General features: G+C 42.7%; 1 protein-coding gene across 4 annotated transcripts; it reads left to right on the top strand.

Moving 5' to 3' along the window:
- Nucleotides 1–354: 354 nt before the first annotated feature.
- On the top strand, nt 355–15,087 carry LOC112313580 (zinc finger protein 256). 4 transcript variants are annotated; one of them, XM_024570174.4, is made up of 3 exons: nt 355–596; nt 3,039–3,165; nt 10,588–15,086. In XM_024570174.4, the coding sequence occupies exons 1-3, from the start codon at nt 495–497 to the stop codon at nt 12,318–12,320; spliced, it is 1,962 nt and encodes a 653-aa protein (XP_024425942.2). In that variant the 5' UTR covers nt 355–494; the 3' UTR covers nt 12,321–15,086. The 4 variants fall into 4 exon arrangements, with proteins under 4 accessions (XP_024425942.2, XP_071075970.1, XP_071075968.1 ...); XM_071219869.1 differs by having other exon boundaries at nt 491–596; nt 3,080–3,165; nt 10,588–15,087; XM_071219867.1 differs by lacking the exon at nt 355–596 and adding an exon at nt 823–1,118 and having other exon boundaries at nt 10,588–15,087.
- The last annotated feature ends 1,996 nt before the right edge of the window (nt 15,088–17,083 follow it).

Genomic DNA, 17,083 nt, shown 5'->3' with positions numbered 1-17,083 from the left:
TAAAATTTTCCAGGCCCTGTCTCGCAGGAGTACCTTCTTTGACTATAACTGGCTCTGTGGAGTTGCAGAGATAATGCATGTTCATCTTCGTGCACGCGAGACCCGTCACCAGAAACAGACAACATCATTTATCATATTCAGGACGCGTTATCTCCCAGTAGGTTTCCCAGAGATCCGGGTCTTTTCTCTTGAAATCAGGTGGGAAACCCCTTTTCATCTTCTTGTTCTCGAGGAACCGCAGTACCCAGCAGGCTGTTCAGGGCTGAGCCAATAAAGGCTCAGGAAAGGCTTTTCCGCTGGGGCCCGTCCTGTGGGCGGGACTTCCGTCGCCCTGCTGGCGGGCATTTTGCCTGCTTCAGGTTCTTCTCACCGGTCAGAAGGAGGTGAGCGCTGGGCCGCACGGAGTTGCTCCTGAGGAGAGACCTGATCGCTGCGTCACCAACGCAGTTGTGAGGCTCTGTGACTCCGCCCGTGTCACCTGGGCCTGGTCCGGGATGGGGACCGCGGTGCTCGGCGCCCCCTCCTGGCCTTCCGCTCCCTCACAGCTCAGCACACAGATTGCCATGGCGGCGGCCGCGCTCAGGCACTCGGGGGAGGTGAGTGCTGGTCACCTGGCCTTCACCCCTCGTCCCACCGAACCCTGCATCACGGATGCGGGGTGCCGGTCACGTCCTGCAGCCCACGCCCCTGCGTTCTGGACGTGAGGGTGACAGGGAGTGACGGGGTGGGAAAGGGTGATGGGCTGAGGGGGCCACCGAGTAATGACGCTCAGTTGCCGCTGACCCTGAAGGACCCGCAAACTGGGATCGGCCTCATCGTTTAAATGGTCTGAGGCGGAGTCAGGTCCTAACTGGGAGGCAGAGGATTTGCACCTTCATTCTCAGAGTCCTGGGAGCCCGGGAACGTTGTGAACCGAGAGGGACACAGGCAGTGTGATTGTTTTCAAAGCTTTTAGGATTCTGCTGAGATAGAAAACCGAGTGGAGTCTGGTGATGAGGACAGAGAGGCACAGGAAGGGGAGCCCCTTGTTGAAGGCCGCACTGAGGGGACACTTGGCCGGAGGTCACCAGACTCCAGGGCTGGGAGAGGGGATACAGCTGAGACCGGCTTACCAGTAGGTGAGGGTGATGGATTGCGTCTTCCCACAGGTTCTGAAGTTAAATCATTATTGAACTAGACAAGGAAGGAAACGGTGCCCCATTCTGTACCTGGTGGTGACATTCATTACCTTATAGTGTCTAAAGACTCTTGGTAATTTCCCAGCTTTTAGATTTGGGGACACAGGGGATACCCCAATCCTGAGTGCAAGTCACAGGTATGTCAAGGTATTCCCATTTCTGGTGTCAATATAAGAAACATTCCAATTTTTAGAGTTTTATTTTTTAATGTTTATTTTAGCCAAACTGACGATGATTGCCAGGAAATAAAATCTCAAAAGAGTGAGAAAATGCTTTGGAATATGGCAGTTTTATTTTATTTTTTAAAGATTTTATTTATTTATTTTTAGAGAGAGGGGAAGGAAAGGAGAAAGACGGAGAGAAACATCTATGTGTGGTTGCTTCTCTTGCGCCCTCTACTGGGCACCTGGCCTGCAACCCAGGCATGTGCCCTGACTGGGAATCCAGCTGGTGACCCTTTGATTCACAGGCCCGTACTCAACCCACTGAGCTACACCAGCCAGGGCTGGAAAATGGTAGTTTTAGTACTTATTTTATACAGTAGAATCAAAAGGGAAGATGCAAAGTGGGAACTTGAAATTAAATGAGTGATAGGTTAGGGAGGCAGGAAAAACAAAGAAGGAAACTCTTTGATATTAGATAAAAAGTAAGTGTTCTTTTACATTGATGGATATAGGATAGTAAATATTAACTGATTAACAATCATAAGAACAATGAGGGTATTTTTAAGTCTGTTCCCATGCAGAGGTTGTGCCCTTATGGGTAAGAAAAAAGGAAATTACGCTGACCTTCCAAAGGTATGTTAACATAGGTGCAAAAATAGAAAGATGGGCTCAGTTAAGGTAAAAATTGACCTTCCTCAGGGAAGATGCAGGCCCAGGAGAAAACTTGCCACTACCCGTTTTTAGTTAGAAAGTTTTAATTTCAGACCATCTATGGGGGTATTTTCTGCTTCTCAGTTTGTAAGGCCATCATGATGGATCCCATAAGCTGGTCAGTTTTAGTATGTGGTGCCCCCCTTTTTGGGGGGTCCACAATGGCAGCCCGTGTAAGCAGTTATGGAACGTTATCCAGGGAGAATCACCTCCACATGCAAATACTTGGAGGTGCCACAGAGCTAGGAATAGGTATCTAAGGTCTCCTTTCTTTGTGTTAAAAACCAGGTACAGGGAGATCAAGAATCACACATGTAAAGTGGCCAAATGATAATTTTGTTCATGGAGAGAATGGGGCATTTGCATAAGAAAAGGAGTTAGGCTCTCCAGGGTTTAACAGGCTACATCTGGCTGCATAGTAGGAAATACTATGGGAGTTTAAAAAGGTGGCAGGGAGCCCAGAACCAGGAAAATTCTAGGATCCCAGGACAGATGATGAAGCAGCATTGGGCCTCAGGTTGAAGAAAAGATTGGATTGTTGGTCCATTTTTTTATTGTATTTTTTTCATTATTATCCCCTTTATACCCTCTTCCACCTCTCCTCCCTCCTTTCTCCCTCTAAAAAAAAAAGAAGTACAAATAAAGTTTCAGATTTTGCAGCTACAGAAAAGAAAGGAGAGTGTTGAAAACCACCCCAGCAATTTTGGTCCTAGCAGCTGAAGGTGAATTGGTGGAAAAGAAGAAAGGGGCCCTGCAGGCACAGCCCTGAGTTTAGATGGCGTTTATCTGCCACACTTCCTCTCATACTGCCTGCCTTTGCTGAGGGTGATGCGAGTGATTAATGAGATCATGATGAGACTGTAGGCATCCCTGGCACCAAGGGCTGGTGTCTTTTCTGATTTTGGCCCTGCAGATGGTTGGTCATGGGGAAGTAGGGTTCTGGGGTCTCAGACTTTTCCAGATTTATTTGTGTTAATTCTGACAGGTTGTTGTGACCTTTGAGGATGTTGCTGTGTATTTCTCCAGGACAGAATGGCACCTCCTTGATGAGGCTCAGAGATGCCTGTACATCAGTGTGATGCTGGAGAACTATGCTCTTATATCATCGCTGGGTAAGACACTGACTCCCTGCGTGCCCTTCTTTGGCATGCCTGCGTCCCTATTTCCTCAGGTTTACCATTTGCTGCTTCTAAGCTTTATAGGTCCTGACCAGACTTGTACCCAGGGGGCAATGGACAGCAGCTCCTAGCCTTGGGATTTTTACATGATAGACTCGGTTTGTCTTTCCGATACAGTAAAGAATTACAGATTAGCAGTCTACTAGCATTTAAGCAGAGTTTATTAGTGATACATTCTCATGGAAGACAACAAGCCTTGCCAAGGTCGGGGTGAAAGGCATAGGTTATGGGCATTGCAAGGTAAGGGCAGCAAAAAGCATCAGATCTTTTGTCCTGAGAATTTAAATAGTTGGCAAGATGGGGATATGGGAGTTGCATGTTCATTGATGGCCAAAGGTGGTTCCAACTTCCCCTGGGGCAGAGGTTACTACCCAAAAGTGGGTGTGTGCAGGGGGGTTGTTAGCCTGAATTCTCATCTTGCTCCAGACCACCTATGGTTATCCTGTTGTGTACAGATACATAACAGGAAGCCGATCTTTAAAGTTGAGGCAGTTACCCAGAGTTATTTATGGGATCTTTCTGTAAGCAATAGGGACCCCCTCATAAAACTGTGATGACCAGAGACAGGCAATTAGCTGGTTTTTTATGAACCTTCTTCTTTGGGCACTATGGACCCACTCCTGCTTTTCTTCTTGGCCTTGGGATTAATATACAGTTTCTTTCCCAGATAGTGGAAACTATGCATAGAATTTCAAGAGCTTTCCCCCTCCTATGCTAGCATGGTGTTTTTGTGATGTTCAGAACACCTGGCAATATTATTGGACCAGGCTCAGGGCTACTGAGGTAGTGGGTGTGACATATCTCCCTCCTCCCTGCCTGAGTTTACTGTCTATTCTACCTAACAGGCTCACCCATGATCCTGTCTCCAGGGGTCCATTTTTTTTTTGTTTCACTGCCCCAAACTTTAATAAACTAACTCACATTTTCATAAAAAAATTAAAAACCCTCACACTCTTCCGGTGACCATGACTAGGGCTTACATTTTGCCTGTACCCTGTACAACTATATATGTATTTTTTATCCTCACTGGAAAATATTTTCATTGAGCCTTGGCTGGTGTGGCTCAGTGGATTGAGTGCCAGCTTGCAAACCACAGGGTCGTCAGTTCAATTCCCAGTCAGGACACATGCCTGGGTTGCAGTCTAGGTCCTCAGTGGGCGACATATAACAGGCAACCACACATTGATGTTTCTCTCTCCCTCTGTTTCTTCTTCCCTTCCCTGCTCTAAAAATAAATAAATAAAATCTTTTTTAAAAAGAAGAAAATATTTTCATTGATTGTTAGAGAAAAAAGAGAGGGATAAGGAGAAACATTAATATGAGAGAGGCATCAAATGGTGCCTCTTGTGTATATACCTTTAACAGGGGATCAAATCCCCAAATTATTTCTGAAGTGAGACTGCTCTAAGTAACTGAGACACTTGGCCAGGGCTGGATAAAATACTATGCATGTATGTATGTATGTATGTATGTATGTATTTAATATATTTATTGATTATGCTATTACAGTTGTCCCACTTCCCCCCCTCACTCCACTCCATCCTGCCCACCCCCTCCCTCCCACATTCCCCCCCAGTAGTTCATGTCCATGGGTCATACTTATAAGTTCTTTGGCTTCTACATTTCCTACACTAGTCTTACCCTCCCCCTGTCTATTTTCCACCTATCATCTATGCTACTTATTCTCTGTACCTTTCCCCCCTCTCCCCCATCCCACTCCCCTATTGACAACCCTCCATGTGATCTCCATCTCTATGGTTCTGTTCCTGTTCTAGTTGTTTGCCTAGTTTGCTCTTGTTTTTGTTTTAGGTGTGGTCATTAATAACTGTGAGTTTGCTGTTATTTTTACTGTTCATATTTTTTATCTTCTTTTTCTTAGGTAACTCCCTTTAACATTTCATATAATAAGGGCTTGGCGATGATGAACTTCTTTAACTTGACCTTATCTGAGAAGCTGTTTATCTTCCCTTCCATTCTAAATGATAGCTTTGCTGGATAGAGCAATCTTGGATGTAGGTCCTTGCCTTTCATGACTTGGAATACTTCTTTCCAGCCCCTTCTTGCCTGTAAGGTCTCTTTGGAGAAATCAGCTGACAGTCTTATGGGAAGTCCTTTGTAGATAACTGTGTCCTTATTTCTTGCTGCTTCTAAGATTCTCTCCTTCTGTTTCATCTGGGTAATGTAATTATGATGCGCCTTGGTGTGTTCCTCCTTGGGTCCAGCTTCTTTGGGACTCTCTGAGCTTCCTGGACTTCCTGGAAGTCTATTTCCTTTGCCAGACTGGGGAAGTTCTCCTTCATTATTTGTTCAAATAAGTTTTCAATTTTTTGTTCTTCCTCTTCTCCTTCTGGCACCCCTATAATTCGGATGTTGGAACATTTCAGGATGTCCTGGAGGTTCCTAAGCCTCTCCTCATTTTTCCGAGTTCTTGTTTCTTCATTCTTTTCTGGTTGGATGTTTCTTTCTTCCTTCTGGTCCACCCCGTTGATTTGAGTCCCAGTTTCCTTCACATCACTATTGGTTCCCTGTACGTTTTCCTTTGTTTCTCTTGGCATAGGCTTCATTTTTTCATCTGGTTTTCGAACAGATTCAACCAATTCTGTGAGCATCTTGATAACCAGTGTTTTGAACTGTGCATCCGATAGGTTGGCTATCTCTTCCTCGCTTAGTTGTATTTTTTCTGGAGCTTTGAAGTGTTCTGTCATTTGGGCCTTTTGGGGAGGGGGGGCTTGGCCCGACTGTTACTTTAAGGGGCGGAGTCTTAGGTGTTCACCAGGGTGGGGTAACGCTGGTCGCTGCTCTGTGACGTTGTACGTGGGGGAGGGGCCGAGAGGGAGCAATGGCGCCCGCTCCCCTCTCCACCAGATCTCAGTCACTCCCTCTGCTACCCACAATCAAACTGGGCCCCTCTGATGCTGGTTCCCGAGTGGGTGGGCTTGTGCACGCCCTAGGCCCCTGTGGGTCTCTCCAATGACCTCTCCCATGAGGCTGGGAGTCTCTCCTGCTGCCGCCCCAACCCCCACGGGCGTTTTCAATCAGAGGTTTGAGGCTTTATTTCCCCTCGCCGGAGCCCTGGGTTGCGTGGTCTGCTTTGCTCCCCGCTGTTTGTCCGGTTTATCTGTGCGCGAATGTGTGGCCGCGGGGTGCTACCTGCCGCTCTGCCTGTCCCGCTCTCCGCCACTCTGAGTCCGACCCTCTCGGACGTGGGGCCGCAGGGTCTGCTAGTGGTCAGACTACCTTCCCTGTTGGTCCCACACTCTGCCAGTCTCGGTCTTGCCACTGCAACGCGAGTCCTGTCCGCCCCGGCTGCCGTCTCCACCCCTCCTACCAGTCTGGATGAATGTTTATTTTTTATTTCCTTGGTGTCGGACTCCTTGCCGTTCGATTTTCTGTCCGTTCTGGTTGTGCGAGGAGGTGCAGTGTGTCTACCTATGCCTCCATCTTGGTTCTCCCTATGCATGTATTTATTAGTTCTGTTTTCTCAATAGTATTCTCAAACTTCAATAATTCTGAAATTGTTTCAAATGGGATGATCCAGCCATTGTTGGAAGGGCAATATTTAAGTTGTTTAGTCCTGTTGCATTGCATTTTCTGCCTTAAGATCTCATGTTGTGCCCTGGCTGCTGTGGCTCAGTGGGTTGGGCACTGGCTAGCAAATGAAAGGGTCGCTGGTTTGATTCTCAGTTGGGTCACATGCCTGGGTTGCAGGCCATGTCCCCAGTAGAGGGCACATGAGAGGCAACCGCACATTGATATTTCTCTCCCTCTCTTTCTCCTTCCCTTCCCCTCTGTCTAAAAAAAAAAAAAAAAAAAAAAAAAAAAAAAAAAAAGATCTCATGTTGTTTCGTTAATGTACCTAGGTGCTCTGTGGTTGGGTGCATAGTAATTAAAATTGTTATTCTCCTGATCTCTGGTGTTATTTGCCTGGAATATTTTTTATATCTCTTTATTTTCAGCGTATTTGTGTCTGTAAAGATTTCGTGAGTGTCATGGAAGCAGCATACATTGTGTCTCGTGGAGATTTTTCTTTTTTGTGGGAAGATGAGTTTTGGCTTTCTTTAAAATATTTTTAAATACAGTTCACATACATTATTACATTAGTTTCATGATTAGACATTGTCTAACTTACTAAGTGATCATCTTGATAAAATCTCACACCCATCTGACACCATACATAATTAGTAGACTGTTATTGACTATATTCCATTTGGATGGTCTGTGCTCCTGGCTGTGAAACAATTCACGAAGAGAAGAAAGTATAGGGAGTAATATTTCTATTCCCTCTGCAAAAAAGGAAAGGGGCATGGTGTGGAGAGACACACCAGTATTGAGGGGTGGAGGCTTTGAGCCTTAATTGGATTAAAACAGGATGGGAAGGTTGCTGTTTTGTGGCCCTTGGGCTGTTGGGGCTGCAGTTTGTTGCAATGTTATCTTCTGCCTTTGGCTGTAGGAAGCAGTTACTCGGGGTCTGTTATTGCTTTCCAGTAATTTCCAGTCCTGGGGACTTAAGCTCAGAAGAGTAAAATGGCATTCATTTTTAACAAGGTCATAGGCCTGCTCAGCAAATGGTGCCACAATAGCAAATGGCGCTGACTTTATCCGTTCATTCCTTGTGCTGTACTTTATGTCCCCATGACTGGGAATCAAACTTGCGACCCTTTGGATCACAGGCCGGCACTCAGTCCGCTGAGCCACACCAACCAGGGCACCATTGTTGTTCTTAATAGGCTTTATTTTTATCCTATACAATAAGTTAAATAAAGTACACTTCAGCAATGAACTGTTTCAATGTTGGGAACCTGATGACATCCAGCCTTACCAGAGAGTTTTACACTTTGTTGCATTTCCAGTTTCGATGTAGTATGCCTTTATTTCAGCTGAAAGACCTTATTTCTGAGGAATAGTTTTTCTAGTTTGCAGATGTTTGCCTTTGGTGCTTTGAATATATCATTTGATATTCTCCAAGCCTGCCAGGTATCTTCCAAGAAATCTATTGATAGCCTTATGGGAGTGTTCCCCTTACATGAGGAGTTTCTATCATCTTTGGTCTTTCAAACTTTTTCTTGCTCTTGATTTTTGACACTTTTATTATAATGTGTCTTGCTGAAGTTGTTTGCATTGAATCTACTGGGACCTGGGAGGATCTTGAACATGGCTATTCACATTTCTTTTTCATATTTTGTACTCAATCTTTAGCTCATTTTTTAAAATAAATTTTTAATGTTTCTTCTTCTCCTGTTTATCTCTCATTTTTAGTTCTTTTCACCTCCTCTGGTACACCCACAATGCAATATAGGTTATCTCTATGGTGTTCCAATATTCACACGGGCTGTCTTCACTTATTTTTTTTCACATGGATGATGATAATCTGCCTCTGAGGTGACATACTCATTTTACTGTGTGATCTTGTTTGCTCTTGAAACTCTTTTGCATTTTTAATTTTATTCATTGTATTCTTCAGCTCCCAAATATCTGTTGTATTCTTTATGATTTCTCTCTCTCTGACCCTGTGTTTTGTTCCCATATTTGCTTGTTCATTATTTTGAATTCCATGTCTATTTGCTTGTATCTCACTGATGTTTTTAAGAATGATTATTTGAATGATTTTTCTGGCAATTTATATACTTCCACTTTTTTTGGTCTAATTCACTTTAACATTGTGATGTTTCTTTTGTGATTTTTTTTCATATATCCCTTTTTCTTAGTATTGATGTCTCATATTTGATGAAGCAGTTACTTTTTTGGACTTCATGAACCAATTCTGTTTAGAGAAATAGTTTTAACTGCATATGCATACAGGGGTGCTTGCTAGGTGGTGTGTTGTGTTATGGGTTGAGAATCTTCATTTTCCATCACTCTGGCTGCCCCATGACCAAGGTTGGTGTTGGAAAGATTGAAGGGGTCCTCAGTGGCCAGGGCTGTGGTGTTCCAAATATTTAGTGATCTTTTTTGGAGTCTTTGGAGGCTCAAAACAGGCCACTAGAGTCAATGGTAGCACAAGCGCAGTGTCTCTGAAAAGTTCGTACCCTTGTGTTTTGAATCTAACCCTGTTTGCTAAGCTATCTTTCTTGCTATTGTTTTTCTGTTTTAAGGTTTTATGTATTTATTTTTAGAGAGAGTGAAAGAAGAAGAAAGAGAGGGAGTAAAAATGACAGTGTTGGAGGTCCATCAGTCAAATGCCTCTTGCACATCCCCATCTGAGGACATGGCCCGCAAAACAGCTGTGTGCCCTGACTGGGGATCGAACCTACATTCTTTCAGTTTATAGGCTGGCACTCCATCCACTGAGCCATACAAGCCGGGGCTTTCCTGTTATTCTTTTGACTAGCTCTTTGTATTGTGCTCTACTTTGTAACTCTTTGATATAACTGGTCTCTTTAGTCTCTTCCCTTTTCCTGAAGGAATGTGGTTTTATATGGATAGTTGTCTAATTATTCTTGAAAGGGGTTAAATGTTTGTATTTTTTTATTCTGCCTTCTTGCTGTCATCACACACGTAGATCTTTCTCTTTTGTTTTTTCTTCTTTGTGCAGAGTTCTACGACAGTGTTGGTTATTATCTCTTCTGCTTTCTCTTTAGAGTTGCATCATCAGTATTCCGTATAATTGATTAATGGAGAGTCAAGTGGAAGAATCCTTTGTGTAACACAAGAGGGACGGGAATCCAGCTATGACAAAATGGGCTCAGAGTGGACTGGAGTTGATGAATGGCAGTTGGGGAGAATTTGATTCCAGGGCTTTGTTAAAACATAGTGTGGAAGCTGTTCCCATTAACTGTATTTTATCACCATTACCAGTGGCTACACTTTAATCCACTTGTCTTTTCCCAGTATTTGCATATTGCCCTTTGTTACTTTAATAGTTTTCATTTCTACCCTGACTTCCAGCCTTGGAAATTCTCTGTCTTTCTAACCTCTACACCCATCCATTTGCCAGAGGGTCTTTTTGATGTGCTCTCCACCTTTGATCAATGCCTGTTGCACCTTGCAGTGTGCACATATTTCTCTACTAACCTCATACAATGTCTGATCTGCTGTGGATGATTTTCATGGAGTTGCACGCATTCATATTCCTCTACACAGCCTTACATCACAAGAAGGAAGGGTTTTGCCGGCAGCCACTAACAGAGGAACATCTTAAACCCAGCCTCTCTTCCTTGTGTCCCTTCTAGTCCTAGTGTCCTTCATTTAATGAGCTCCCATTATTTACTGAATCAAGGGGCTTTTTTCAGTATCTGTCTCACTTGTCTTGGAAATCATCACATAGAATCATGCCAGGGGTTACAGATGCATATTTGTGATGAGAAAACCTGCTCCCTAAGGTCAGTATGAACTTCAGTAATGTTTCTTTTTGTTCAGGTTGCTGCTGTGGAACAGAGGAGGTGGAGGCAGCCATTGAAGAGAATATATCTGCAGGAGACTCAAAGGCTAAGAATATTAAATCAGCACTGTCTTCCCAGAAGAGCCACCCCTGTGAGAGTTGTGGGTTCATCTTGAAAGACATTTTCCTCTTGGTTGACCAGCAGGGAACACAACAGAACCCAACACTGCTGAGGTGTGGGGCATGTGCAAAACCCTATTATTTCAGTGCACAGAGTTACCAGCACCAAGAGGAACAGATAACAAAGAATTGTTTCATAAGCAGTGTAGATAGCATCTCACTTGCAAAGAGCTGTAATTTCCATGTGTCTTGGAATCCTTGTGCCTCTAGTCAGGTTGAAAAGTGTTTCCTCATCAGCTCAGAACATCTTGAGCAACTGGCTGCTCACACCATGCCCAGGGCAAATGACATCTCTAAGTCTGTAATGACTTTTCAAACTACAAAATATGATACCCGAAAAGAATACAAGAAAGCCATTGGCTGTGATGACACACTTGTTGAGGACCAGAGATTCCTTACAGAAAGACAGTGTGTTTTATGTTGTGAATGTGGGAAATCCTTTACCACTAGCTCTTCCCTCCGTGTTCATCAGAGAATTCACACTGGAGAAAGGCCTTATGAGTGCAATGAATGTGGAAAATCTTTTAACTTTAGCTCTGCCCTACGGTATCATCAGAGAGTTCACACTGGAGAAAGGCCTTATGAGTGTGGTGAATGTGGGAAATCTTTCACTGGTAGCTCTGGCCTCCGTAATCATCAGAGTGTTCATACTGGAGAAAGGCCTTATGATTGCAGTGAATGTGGGAAATCTTTTGCCGGAAGCTCTGGCCTCCGATATCATCAGAGAATTCATGCTGGAGAAAGGCCTTATGAGTGCAATGAATGTGGGAAGTCTTTTACTGGTAGCTCTGGACTCCGTAATCATCAGAGTGTTCACAATGGAGAAAAGCCTTATAAATGCAGTAAATGTAAAAAATCTTTTACCAGGAGTTCTACCCTCCGTCATCACCAGAATGTTCACAATGGAGAAAGGCCTTATCAGTGTAGTGAATGTGGAAAATCTTTTACCTATAGCTTTTCACTCCAGTATCATCAGAGAGTTCACACTGGAGAAGGGCCTGATGAATCTAGTGAAGGTGGAAACTGTTTCACCAGTAGCTCTGAACTTTGTAAACATCACAGAGGTCACACTGGAGAAAGGCCTTATGAGTGCAATGAATGTGGAAAATCTTTTACCATTAGCTCATCTCTCCGTTATCATTACAGAGTTCACACTGGAGAAAGGCCTTATAAGTGTAGTGAATGTGGGAAATCTTTTACCAGTAGCTCTGCCCTCCGTAATCATCAGAGTGTCCACACTGGAGAAAGACCTTATGAGTGCAGTGTATGTGAAAAATCTTTTACCAGGAGCTTTTCCCTCCGTCACCATCAGAAAATTCACACTGGAGAAAGGCCTTATGAGTGCAGTGAATGTGGAAAATGTTTTGCCATTAGCTCGTCCCTCCGTTATCATCACAGAGTTCACACTGGAGAAAGGCCTTATAAGTGTGGTGAATGTGGGAAATCTTTTCCCTGCAAATCTGGCCTCATTCGTCATCAGAGAGTTCACACAGGAGAAAGGCCTTACGAGTGTGGTGAATGTGGCAAATGTTTTAAGAAAAAAGATTACTTTAATTCTCATCTGATTTCACACTGGAGAAAAGCATTATGAGTTTGGTGAAGGTAGGAAATCTTTTACCCATAAGGGTTACCTTCTGTCATCATGAGAAAGTTCACACTGGATTAAGGCCTTTTGCGTCCAGTGAATGTGGAAAATCTTTCACCGATAATTCTGCCCTCCATTGTCATCACAAAGTTCACACTAGAGAATTGCCTTGTAAGTGTGATGAATATGGAAAATAAATTACCAGTTGCTGTGAACTTTGTAAACATCACAGAGTTCACACTGGAGAAAGTTCATATGAGTTGAGTGAATGTGGGTAATCTTATACCAGTAGCTCTGCCCACTGTAAACAGAATTCACACTTACAAAAGGCCTTATGAGTGCACTGAATGTGGGAAGTCCTTTACTTGTGGCAGTCACCTCCATTGCCATCAAAGAGTTCACACCAAAGAAATGCCTATGAGGACAGTAAATGCAGGAAATCTTTTCTCTGTAGTATTAACCTTCATTGTAATCAGACTACACACCAGAGTGAAGTTTTATGAATGCATGGAATGTGGGAAATTTTGTTTTATCAGTAACCTTCCTTATCCTTAGAGATTTCATGTATGAGAAAGACCTTATGAGTGCAGTGAACGTGGGACATTCTTTTTCTGTAACAGTCCCCTGTGTTGTCATCAGAGTTTTCACCCTGGAGAATGGTCTTATGCCTGCAATGAATGTGGGTAATGTTTTTCTTGTATTACTGATTTCCATTAGTATGATAGAGTTTATGGTGCAGAAATGCAATTTAAGTGAAGTAAATTATGAGAAATCTTTTAACTGTAGCCATTTCCTTCATTGTCATTAGAGAATTCACAATGTCTTAGTTCTTAGAACTAAAGAAAATTGGGAAATCTTTCATTTTTATCCATTTCCTTTGTTATCTTCTGAGTAGTCACACAGGAGAAATGTTTTTTTATACATGCAATGTGAGAATTATTATTTTTTTTGGTAGCACTGTCCTCCATTATATTCAGACATTTAAATCTGGTGAAAGGCATTGAGTATGGGGGAATGTGGGATATTCTTTTCGATCCTTTCTCCTTATTAGTTTACACAGGAGATAGGTCTTGCAGGGACATCAAATGTGGGACATCTTTTGACTCAGAAACCTTAATCATAGTTCGCACTGGCTAATGGCTTCAAGCATGAAGTGAACATGGGAAATCTTTAGGCATTAGTCTATATACATACCCTTTTGACATAGGAGAGGTCTCACTGCATAAACGGTTAAATTTTAGGAAATGTCCTTTTTTTTTTTTTTTTCAGTGTAATGACATTGAAGAAAACTTTGTAAGAAAACATCCGAGGTTAAATTTATATGTTCACAGTGCGAACATGTCTCAGAAGTTTAATGTTTATATTTTGAAGTACCTAACAAAGTACGATCTAAACTGAGTGTGTCTTTATGCATTCATACTTACAGTGTGTGAGGGTTGCATTTCCCCACTCTAACAAAATCTTGATTTGTTTAATTTTTATAATTTGAGCCCTTTTCATATGTTCATTATGCTCTCTCTGTTGTTTTACTTGCATTTCCCTAAGGATTTATGGTGAGCATTTTTGTAGAAATGTGTATACTAGTGATGTGTTTTTAGTAAAATGTGTACTGACATAACTTACCTATTCTTTTGTTAAATTGGGTTACTCTCCTTTAACAAATAGGAGAATGAAACAACAAAGGTCTGTGTTGTAAAGTCACCCATTTTCACTCCTTAAATAACAAATAATTTTTGTTTTATGGAGTAACTTTTTTGTATAATTGTTTTTAATAGTGGAAGGCATACACATTACTTGGATTTTTTTTTCCTGTACACTATATAGTATGTACATAATATATACTTTAAGGAATAAGTTGCATTATTAACACGCTTCATTGGTTTGTAAATTCAAACATTTAATAATATAATAAAGCCTTGCTTTTTAGTTTTAAGCTCTTTCTGTAGACTACCATCTGGGTTTTGTTGGACTGCCACCAAACATGAAGGTACACCGGGTGGTATGAAGATGAACAGGTGTTTGTTGAGACTCTTAGCCCTCCCAGAAGCTGGAGGTGAGAGAATAGTGATTGGACTCCAGTACCTTGGCCATGCAACCTGGGTTTAAATGTTAGATTATTGGTCATTGTTATGATTGCAGGAAATTGATGCAGTCTTGTGGGTCTCAGGGTTAGCTGTGTAAAATAGGGCTAAACAGCCCTGGGTTGAGTGCCGCAGTGGGTTCAGTGGTGGTGTGCAAACAAAATGGTTGCAGGTTCAATTCCTGGTCATGGGACATGACTGGGTTTTGGACTAGGTCCCTAGTAAGGAGAATGCAAGAGACACAAAATTCATGTTTCCTACACTTCAATATTTCTCTCCCTCGCCCTAGCTCTGAAAATAAGTGAATGTAAGTTAATAAAATATTTTTCAAAAAAAAACAGCCATCATCCCTGAAAGGACAAAACCTGCCTTTTAGGCACTCTAAACCAGAGCTACATGTCCATTCCTTGACCCTGTCAGGCAGAATTAACTTGTTTGTTTGAGTCTCTGTTGTCAGGACTGGAGAGATTATAGAACTCATCCCCCATTTAGATATTTTAGAAACTTACACAAAAAGCACATAACAGATCCCAGCACCTGGACCCTAAACCCAAATATAACAGCAAACAAACTGAAGCTTGTACAATCTGTTGGAAACCTTCTGTTTTATAAGTAACCACCACAACTACCCAGGTGCAAAGCTGCCCCTTATCACCCAATAAAAACTCAAAACCCCAGCCTTTCGGCACCAGTGCTACCACTCATGCACTTAGGCCCCTTTCCTCTCTTGGAAAGTGAATAAAACTTTGCTTTCTGCATTTTGTTCTCTGTGAATTATTTCACAGCTCCTGTTACTGGCCAAGCAAACCATCCTACTTTTGGTATTTATTTCAAAAGTAGTGGCTATACCACTAGTTATCACACTGGTGGGTGCCATCCACAAGCCATTGACTCCTGGGACCTGACCCAAGTGCTTGTGAAAATAAATGGAGCTTCTCAGATCCCTCATATCTACTGTAGTCCACACAGACTCCTCCCCATGGAGGAGGTGGCTTCAGGGATCCTTGGTCTCAATGTGAATCCCTGCTGTGGCACCTCTAAGTGACAATAAAACTCCCCAAATCTCACTTCACTGACAGGAAATTAATGAAGGCACTGACTATGGCTCTTGCAAGAGTCAATAGGTGAGGTAATGAAACTCACTGAACACTTAACAGGTATTAATACTTCAGGGTTTGCTTTTTGATTATTACTGTTTTTTTTTAAATTCTAACAGCACCCTAGGATTAGTAGATGTTACTGTATTTCTGGAGGAAATATAATTGGGAAGAGGAAGGGGTTTTTCCAGGGTCACATAGCAAAGGGAGGTCAGATTGAAGAAACTAGATTGAATCTTGTGAGTCTGGCTCTAGAGCTGGGGACAATCTCTACCCAATATTAGGCCCTCAGTAGAAGGCAGCACAGCAAAAGCCAGGCAAATGAGAAACTCATCTATCTGCTGCTTTCATTATTGCAATTGTCATGAAATCTCTTCATTTCTCTTATGTCTTAGAGTGTTCAGCATCTTCCTCACAGTCTTCATGGGAACCCTATCATTTCCAGTGGTTTCTCCAGGGGAAACTACTTTGAGCCTTAGCTGCATTTGTCTACCTCTTCTTTTAGCTTATCACACAGTTCAGCACTAATGAGACCCTGGTGAATCAGAGCTGGGTCTTTCTGCACACTTTGTGAATGACAGGTTAGGATGTGGTGAATGTTTTTACTACATGTCTCTGATCCACTCTGCAATATTGAGGACAGCTGAACATCTTACCTGGGATATATTCAGAAGTGATGGTGGAGACCTGTAGTATATTGTCTCCTTGATGGAGTGTTCACTCAGTGCCCACTTGATACTATACACCGTCAAGTACTGGCTGCGGGAAAACAGTGGTGCTCACCATCTATTCCCTGCAGCCCTGACCGTGTTCAGCAACCACATCCTGCTTTCTAGCCTCCCTGTGTCTGCACCAGAGATACTTGGGCAGAAATAAATTGTTCTGAACATAAACTCTCATTCCATTGCCCAGTACATGCTGGCCACAATTAAGATTCTTATTCCTGATTGTTCCAGGGAGGGGCCAATCAGCCAGATCTGGTTGGGTCTATGTCTGCATGTCCCAATTAGCATTGTTACAGCTGATGGCTTTCTCAGAGAACAGGATGACTCTGAAGCATCCTTGGTGATATTTGCAAACTGATCTTATGATATGTTCCTAAACAACACAATCCATTTAAAGTCATCAAGTGGCATGCGTGGGCACCCTGAAAATCTACCCTTCCCCCTTGTCATTTCCTCCTCACTGCTGTCAGTACAATGTCTTGGATTAGTGCTGAATCTTGAAAGCCCTTCTAAGTCTTACTGATTTTCCATTTTCAACAGATGGAGCACCCCTGAATACCACTCATAAGTTACTTGGGACTTGAGCATTAATTTGATGTCATTTCATTGTCAAGGTAACCAATCAGTAGTCATAAGTCAAACTGATCTTCCCAGTTATGGGAAAGATACAAGTATACTTTTTAGGATGCAGTGTATACAAGAAAAATGGTGTAGGTCATGTTAAAGGGAACAGTAACCATGGGCACAGCTACATCCCCTAAGCAGAGATCAGGTGTCAGGTCATCTGCAGGCACAGTTCAGTCTCCTACTGAACTCTAAGATCATCTGCAGCCTTTAGCTTTAAGCTTTTTTACATGCTTGTTTAT

This window comes from Desmodus rotundus, chromosome 12, assembly GCF_022682495.2.
Source record: "Desmodus rotundus isolate HL8 chromosome 12, HLdesRot8A.1, whole genome shotgun sequence".
Lineage (NCBI taxonomy): Eukaryota > Metazoa > Chordata > Mammalia > Chiroptera > Phyllostomidae > Desmodus > Desmodus rotundus.
Note: the sequence above shows the minus strand (reverse complement) of the source record. Positions and strands in the feature narration are given on the sequence as shown.

Excerpts from the sequence above, each read along its gene's own strand:
- LOC112313580 (XM_024570174.4), top strand. The coding sequence starts at position 495 with ATGGGGACCGCGGTGCTCGGCGCCCCCTCCTGGCCTTCCGCTCCCTCA. Across the intron at positions 597-3,038 it reads CGCTCAGGCACTCGGGGGAG|GTTGTTGTGACCTTTGAGGA; the intron begins GTGAGTGCTGGT and ends TAATTCTGACAG. Across the intron at positions 3,166-10,587 it reads TGCTCTTATATCATCGCTGG|GTTGCTGCTGTGGAACAGAG; the intron begins GTAAGACACTGA and ends CTTTTTGTTCAG.